This window comes from Eurytemora carolleeae, unplaced genomic scaffold (assembly GCF_000591075.1).
Source record: "Eurytemora carolleeae unplaced genomic scaffold, Eaff_2.0 scaffold1841, whole genome shotgun sequence".
Lineage (NCBI taxonomy): Eukaryota > Metazoa > Arthropoda > Copepoda > Calanoida > Temoridae > Eurytemora > Eurytemora carolleeae.
In genome coordinates this window covers 19,638-28,279 of record NW_019402154.1, presented here as the reverse complement: position 1 = coordinate 28,279, position 8,642 = coordinate 19,638, and the positions used below count along the sequence as shown (strand labels likewise).

The window sequence follows — 8,642 nt, the reverse complement described above, 5'->3', positions numbered from 1 at the left end:
ATCCCTGAATACCTATATCATAGATGAAATATCTCCTATTTAGGAATCCGAGATATATCCCTGGATACCTATATCATAGATGAAATATCTCCTATTTAGGAATACGAGATATATCCCTGGATACCTATAACATAGATGAAATATCTCCTATTTAGGAATACGAGATATATCCCTGGATACCTATAACATTGATGAAATTGACAATGTTGACAACAGAGTGTACAACCAGTATAGGTAAATCATTAATAAAAATAGTAAAAAAAACAAAAAGAAAAAAAAATTTCGCAAAGTTGTAAACGTAGTTTCTTAAAATGAATGGAATATTAGATAGTTTATAAAAACAATATCCATTGCAATATTTCATAATTAAAATAAAACGAAGACTTCGAGAATTCTACTGTTTTTTTGGTTCTCACTCTATAACCTTGTGATGTGTCCATGAAAATTTCTGTAAAGGAGCGGAAATAGCTTTTACAGATCAAAAGTTTTCTAATTCCCATCTTACCAAGTGAAGGTGTAAACCATAAATATTTCAAACTTTTTTATATAACAAAAGTTATAGTCTGAAACATCAAATGTCTATGACATCGGGTTCCAAAGATATAGTGATTACAAAATTACAAGTTTACTTTATTTGTAAAAATAAAAGGTGTTTTAAACTGTATTATATGGATTCATGGACTGTCGTTGTTGTTATAAATTCCATACATTATTCATCAGATTAAACTGTTTAAAGGGCAACGTTGTGAATCGTGCTTGCCCGAGTTATTTGATGGTCAATAGAAATTACATTAGTCAATATTATATAGTTTTGTACTACGATATCGTTTTATTTTTCGTCAAAGTCTTTAATAATTTATTAATATAAATTAATTATCATAATTTGAAACCGTAATTACTATCATAGTTTTTGTTCTAATGATTCTACGAACTTGTTAGCCATACAAAGGTTTTAACCCTCTTTTTTAATCAAAAGCTATCTTCATAAAAAGAAATGTTTTTAAAGACGTGGAAGGTTTAAAAACGAAATTTGAAAAAAAAATTATAAATGTACTTTTATCAATTTTCTTAGAGAAGACTTAGATGGATGCAGTCATGCCATTGCTTGAAATTTTGCCAACAGTTCCTGTAATGTATTATTTGTATTTTAGGAGCCGAGCCTCTTATCTTATCCTTGCTTCAAGAATCATTCGTCCATCCACAATATATCAGGTGATTTGAAGGAGAAGGGGGGGATTATTCGTCCATCCACAATATATCAGGTGATTTGAAGGGAGGGGGGGGGGGGGGTTTTTACCATTCCAAACTAATTCAGGATCTGATGTACAATTTACAATTTACACAGCTAGAATATTTTATTAAGATCTAAATAAACTTTTAAATAATCAGGATATTCTAGGTCGTGCAACTTGATTTAATTTTTTAAGGGGGGGGAGATATTAAGCTATGAAAATATGTTTTCTATTGAGATTCCAGAGTGGAGCACCGAACACCCCCCGCCCCCCATAAATTCACAATCTTATATAATGAATCTAATATATTCTAATCTAATATATTTCTAGATTTGTGTGAATGCATACAGAGGCTCCGAACCAATGAGAGTTAAAGCATCCTTATCAAGAGATGGAGTTGAGGTAGGTAAATCATATACATATACTTTCCTTGTCTCGGTGCCTGTTTTTATTCAATAAACTCAGAACGGCTGAACCGATCGGGCCCAGATAACCCAAGGGAGGTTTATGCAGATGATCAAAATCTCAAAATGATCCTCCAACAAAATTCGATTTTTTATTAAATTTTGAAAATCCACAAAATATTTTTATAAAATCCGCGAACTTTTTTATTATTGTTTTACAATTTATACAAAGAAAAAATATTAACATTTGAAATAAAAAATTGCCTTGAATGCCTGCAGGTATCTTAATTTTTTTGGACTGATACTGAAATCGTGAAATGTTTGAATGAATATTAGCAACCGGCAATATTTGGTAGTTGAACTAAGATTGCAGTATTGTAGAGAAACTGTTTAGGTTTGAGACACATAAAACGTTTTAAAGATCTATAATTACTGAGTTTGAGCGCAAAATCGACGTTCAAAATCATTAATTTTGGTGGGTATACGTTTAAAGGATCAGTTTTTTTAAGATTATTAAATAACGACAACAAAAATCATAGTAACAATTCTATAGTAAACTAATTAGGTGTTTAATTGAACATATTTCTCAAAAGAAATTTGTCGATAAATCAATGTTAGAGTTAATTATTTCGTTTTCATAATTATATTGAATTTCTTATTTTCTATAAATTTGTGCGCAGATTTCTACAAATGTTTCAAATTTCTTCATTTCAATAAAAATTCCAAAAAATCTTTGTTAATAATGAGAGATTTCACAAAATAATAATTGAATAAGATTACTGTTTTTCGATGATAAGAGTTAATTTTTATTTTCTCAACCTGTTTCTAAACAACTAATTAGTTTACTGCATAATTTTTGTTACATTTTTTGGTGTCGTTACTTAATAATTAAAAAAAAGAGATTTTTTAAACGTATCGACCCAAAAAGGTGATTTTGAAAGTCGACTTTGCGATCAAACTCAGTAAATATACGTCGGCGTAGAATAGATTTTTATGCCTCAAATGAATCCTGAAAATTTGTCCACAATACTGCAATCTCAGTTTAACTACCAAGCATTGCCGGTCTCTCCCTTTAAGGACAAAAAGTCTCTAATGTGAGTTGCAATTAAATATTTGGGACTGATCGTTTCGGCCTTTTTGGCGTTTATTAAAAACAGACAGACAGACAACAAAAAAGAGATTAGTACTTTAAACAGATATTTAAAATTCCAATCCCCGTGACAAGTACATTTCTAAACTATTCAGAATTCAGTTCGCGAACTATTTGTAAAGCTTTGCAAAATATCTTTGAAAAATTCTGATCTTGCATTCTTTTACAAGATACACAATTAAAGGTTATACATTTAAGTTTTCACTTGACATCAATGCATGTGGGATTTTTTTAAATCCAATTTTTAAAAAAATATTTCAATTTTAAAAAATTGTTGAATTTTTTTTGCCTATGTTACCCCCGGAGTGCTCAAGAGTTCCCTTGAAAAATATTTTGGCTTAGCGATAGCTAGCATACATACAAATATATATGAGCGAAAATATTATATTTAATTTTATCTCTCTATATGTTAAATATAATAGTCAATTTCTTTCTAATAAACTAGGATGGGAACCCGGAACCCAGGTTGCCTGGAAATTAAGTTTTTCTTATAAAAGTCAACCTATTTAATTTATAATGTTAATACAACGTTAAAAACATTTACGTGGTTCGACCACGTTTCCTAATCAAAATTGAGGCAAATCGGTGAAGGGGTTCTTGAGTTATGATCGGACATACAAACAGAAAATGGTAGATATCTCAGCCATTTTCATGCTTGTCTTTATCGTCATTTTTCTTGACTAAAAGCTAAAGTTAGTACATTTCATTTCTGGTTTTCATAATACATAAATCCAAAATTCAATCCAAATTTTCAGATTGAAAAACAACTATGTAACATAATCCATCGTATCAAATTTTGGAAGAGTAGCCTTGTTAATGGAGAATATGAATCTTTAAATGAAGGGCCAGTGGAAAAACGTAGACAGTCTCTTTATAGTAACTGCAAATATATAAAACTATCTTGAGAACCCAGCTTTGCTTGAAAACTAAGATTTCTTTTAAAGAGTAAACATATTCAACTAAGATTCTTACTTTATGAATATAGATTATAGATATTATATATATTAAGGTGTCAGGCTCAGAGGAATTTTTGAATGAACTTGAAGCAAAATCTATTCTACTCCAGGTAATCCTTTAGATACAGGGGTCACCAGAATATAGTGGATACAGGGGTCCCCAGAATATAGTGGATACAGGGGTCACCAGAATACAGTGGATACAGAGGTCACCAGAATATAGTGGATACAGGGGTCCCAAGAATATAGTGGATACAGGGGTCCCCAGAATATAGTGGATACAGGGGTCCACAGAATATAGTGGATACAGGGGTCCCCAGAATATAGTGGATACAGAGGTCCACAGAATACAGTGGATACAGGGGTCACCAGAATATAGTGGATACAGGGGTCCCCAGAATATAGTGGATACAGGGTTCCCAAGAATATAGTGGATACAGAGGTCCCCCGAATATACTGGATACAAGGGTCACCAGAATATAGTGGATACAGGGGTCCCAAGAATATAGTGGATACAGGGGTCCCAAGAATATAGTGGATACAGGGGTCCCAAGAATATAGTGTATACAGGGGTCCCCAGAATATAGTGGATACAGGGGTCACCAGAATATAGTGGATACAGGGGTCCCAAGAATATAGTGGATACAGGGGTCCCAAGAATATAGTGGATACAGGGGTCCCCAGAATATATTGGATACAAGGGTCCCTAGAATAAATTAGATAGAGGAGTCCCTAGAATATAGTGGATACAGGGGTCCCCAGAATACAGTGGATACAGGGGTCCCTAGAATATAGTGGATACAGGGGTCCCAAGAATATAGTGGAAACAGGGGTCACCAGAATATAGTGGATACAGGGGTCACCAGAATATAGTAGATACAGGGGTCCCTAGAATATAATGGATACAGGGGTCCCCATAATATAGTGGATACAGGGGTCACCAGAATATAATGGAAACAGGGGTCTCTAGAATATAGTGGATACAGGGGTCACCAGAATAAAATGGATACAGGGGTCCCAAGAATATAGTGGATACAGGGGTCTCTAGAATATAGTGGATACAGAGGTCACCAGAATCCAATGGATACAGGGTCCCCAGAATATAGTGGATACAGGGGTCACCAGAATATATTGGATACAGGGGTCCCCAGAATATAGTGGATACAGGGGTCCCCAGAATATAGTGGATACAGGGGTCCCCAGAATAAAATGGATACAGGGGTCACCAATATATAGTGGATACAGGGGTCCCCAGAATAAAATGGATACAGGGGTCCCCAGAATATAGTGGATACAGGGGTCCCCAGAATAAAATGGAAACAGGGGTCCCTAGAATATATTGGATACAGGGGTCACCAGAATATAATGGATACAGGGGTCCACAGAATATAGTGGATACAGGGGTCCCCAGAATATAGTGGATACAGGGGTCCACAGAATATAGCGGATACAGGGGTCCCCAGAATATAGTGGATACAGGAGTCCGCAGAATATAGTGGATACAGGGGTCCACAGAATATAGTGGATACAGGGGTCACCAGAATATAGGGGATACAGAGGTCCCCCGAATATAGTGGATACAGGGGTTCACAGAATATAGTGGATACAGGGGTGACCAGAATATAGGGGATACAGAGGTCCCCAGAATAAAGTGGAACAAGTGTACAGGGTGTCCCACATTGAGATTAAATAATCTATCGCATTCCATTGCTTACTTTAATATTAGATGACACTACCAAGTTCTTTTTGGAAATATATATTTTATAGATATTATGTGATACACCTTGGATCATCAATATATATGGTATTGCGTTTTGACTTCTGTTTTTTATATTAAAGATCTTTTCTATGCAATAAGAAATAAGTCAAAATTAGATTCTTGTTCTGTCCTGTCAGTAATATATTTTTTTTTAATGGAAACATTATTTATTTTCAGTCGTGTTTTTTAAATTAATTTAAAACCAACTTGATAGCAAAAAAACCCATCTATTTGCAATTGACAGGGATACAGGATACAGTGTTAGCAACAAAGGATGAGACTTTACAGGCAACTGTATTTATTTCAATATTATTTTCTTAAAATAATGGTTCACTATAGCTATACTACTGTTGCTTTTATTCTGGAATCATTCATCTCATGAAAAACATATCAAAGACAGAAAATAAACTTAAAAATTTTAGAAATAAAGAGTTTCAGGTCATTAAATTGTCATCTTATGTGATAATTAAATCCTATTTTTGAAATAACAAACTGTTTAGGTTCCGGAGGGAACAAGTTTAGGTTACTCATACAACCTCAGGATTGAAGGGTTCAGCCAGGTATTTTAACCATAGAGAATAGAATTTATAGAGAGGAATTTACTAGAAAAAAGTGTAAAACGGCCATTTTTGTGTACTGTTTCCATACTGCATGTGTACTTCACATATTTATGCTATATAACCTGTTGGGCCCTGGAATATTTACACTTTGAACTCCCTTTCAGGCTGAAAGGGACTGAAAAAATTCATACCGAGAGATTCTTTTAATTCCTCTCTTTATATTCTATTCTCTATGATTTTAACTCTAAACATCTGGGGGGTGTCGAGTTTGACCCCCTTCCATTCTGAATTAATAACAACACAAGTATGTTTTCAAAAATAAATTTCAAAAATAACCAGCAATTAATTGGGAGGTGCTAATTTTAAAAGTTAGGACTTTTTTAAGCATCAATAATTGTTGGTGAATCAGGTTTTCTGGTTTTGTGAGGCGTGTGTTGGTTGGGTTGTGTGTTGTGTGTGAGGTGTGTGTTGGTTGGGTTGTGTGTTGTGTGTGAGGTGTGTGTTGGTTGGGTTGTGTGTTTTGTGTGAGGTGTGTGTTGGTTGGGTTCTGTGTTGTGTATGAGGTGTGTGCTGGTTGAGTGTGTTGTGTGTGAGGTGTGTGTTGGTTGGGTTGTGTGTTGTGTGTGAGGTATGTGTTGGTTGGGTTGAAAGAATACTTTTTAAATTTACAGAGTGTAGAACATTCCAGCACAATCTAAGATGATAGTTTCTTGGTCGAATTGTCTTTTTATCTCATAGATTAATAACAACACAGATAGAACTCTAGATTTCGTCTTTTCAAGATATAGGTATTTTACGTTCACAATAACCCTGAGGAAGAAGCCCAAATGAGTTCCGTTCAGGCAGCGCATTCTCTCTCTCTTTGTCCTTTGGGCTTCTGCCTCGGGGTTTTTTTTTGAACGAAAACCCCTTAAATCTTGAAAAGACAACATCTAGTGTACTATCTGTGTTGTATTAATCTATGTTTTATCTTCTCTTATCTTGACAATTTACTATCCACCGTTCAAGTGCAGTCCAGTACACAACTGAAAACAAGTTTTATAAAACTATTGTGTACTTTGTAAAGTACTTTTTCACTCCTGGTCACTTTTTTAGTAAATATCATAACAGACGTGTTATAAAGTGATCATCATACAATTAAGACGACTTTTGATTCAATTTTAATTTATATCAAGCTCTTAAACAGCATGGATACAAAAAACATAGAAGTAAAGAGAAGCTGTCAATTAAAAAAGTTTTTCTTTGATTACTTGTAAACTTGTAATTCGAAAAAAGCTTGTTAAAAATCAAAATTCACATAAAACATGTAGTCGTCATTGTATATAATCAACTACCACTGTCTAATGTTAAATTGGCTGTACATAATTATTATGGCACGTTGCTTTAACGTGTTATTGGTTCCTGGCAAATAGATTATTAAGTACAGTAGATGGCAACCTAGTATTTGTACACTCTCAGTACAGTTGTATTCTTACGTCACATATGTCAACTCAGTATTGTGTCCGACAAAAATATTAATAATAGTGATAATTTTAGAATAAAGAGCTTATCTTTCAGTGAAAAAGGTGCAATTTTATGTGCTATTTTATTTTTCTGTTTTTACACTTTTTTACTTAATCTTGAAAAAAATGTCTAATATTGCGAGAAAATTTCGTTTTCCTTTTTATATTTGACACTTGTGACGTCGTGGACAATAGGTCCATTTCTCTGTAGCCACCTATTGTACTTGATAATCTAATTGGTTCCTGGATTTAATCCAAAGATTTTTAAAATTATTTCTAGAATTATTTTTTCATTTGAAATAAAAATGAGATTACCTTTTACTTTTGTTTCTGTTTTTTATTATAAATCGGACATGCCACTTTAAATTACGTTTTCAGTCCCTTTAAGTCTTTGATATGGAATTGATCTTTTATGTCACCACGCTTTCTTTTGTCCAAAAACTGACTGCATTGTCTTTTGTCCAAAAACTGACTGCATTGAAATTTAAGTGCAAAAATGTGTTTGTTACTTAGGATATGCACTTGCTTAACACTTGATTTGCACCTTACAGATGAGGAGGGGAAAGCAAACCACGATTTTACAATATTCGAGCCACATCAAGTTTTCCAAGCCATCTCTGATGATTGTCAACGGTTCAAATTGTAAACTTGAATTATTTTACATGAAAAGATTAAGGGGTATTTTAACTAGATGTTAACAAAGAATCCATAAAAATCGTAAAAAAGAGGATTTAGCTTCATCTAAAATTTGTATTTGTTCCAAACAAAAATAAAAATCTAAACATGAAAAACAACAAAAATTTTACTTAATAAGAAAAGGAAGAAAATTTAGAACCGGATCGGAAGATAAAATGTGAAAAATGGGGCTCGGAAGTTGCATTGATGTAGCTCCCATGCGCTACTACCCCCACCTTTCCCTTCTTACTCGCAGATAAAATTGTCATTATCTGAATCCTACGCAACAATTTTTAAAAACATCCATTTTTAAAATAAACGATCAAACAATGGCAGAAATAAGAAAAATCTATGAATATCATCTAAGATTATAATTTAAAAGATGATTTCTTGTTTTCATTCAT

The 8,642-nt window shown here is 33.5% G+C and overlaps 1 protein-coding gene across 1 annotated transcript in view; it reads left to right on the top strand.

Annotated features, from left to right (window-relative positions):
* The window catches only part of LOC111718010 (CD109 antigen), a gene marked incomplete at its 3' end in the record, with an annotated part of 30,130 nt that overhangs the window by 2,145 nt on the left and 19,343 nt on the right, over positions 1-8,642 (top strand). Inside the window, exons 4-8 of the mRNA XM_023493480.1 lie at positions 156-234; positions 1,152-1,212; positions 1,563-1,634; positions 3,796-3,852; positions 6,002-6,061. Coding sequence (XP_023349248.1) covers positions 156-234; positions 1,152-1,212; positions 1,563-1,634; positions 3,796-3,852; positions 6,002-6,061 — 329 coding nt within the window. The remainder of the gene's footprint in view (positions 1-155; positions 235-1,151; positions 1,213-1,562; positions 1,635-3,795; positions 3,853-6,001; positions 6,062-8,642) is intronic.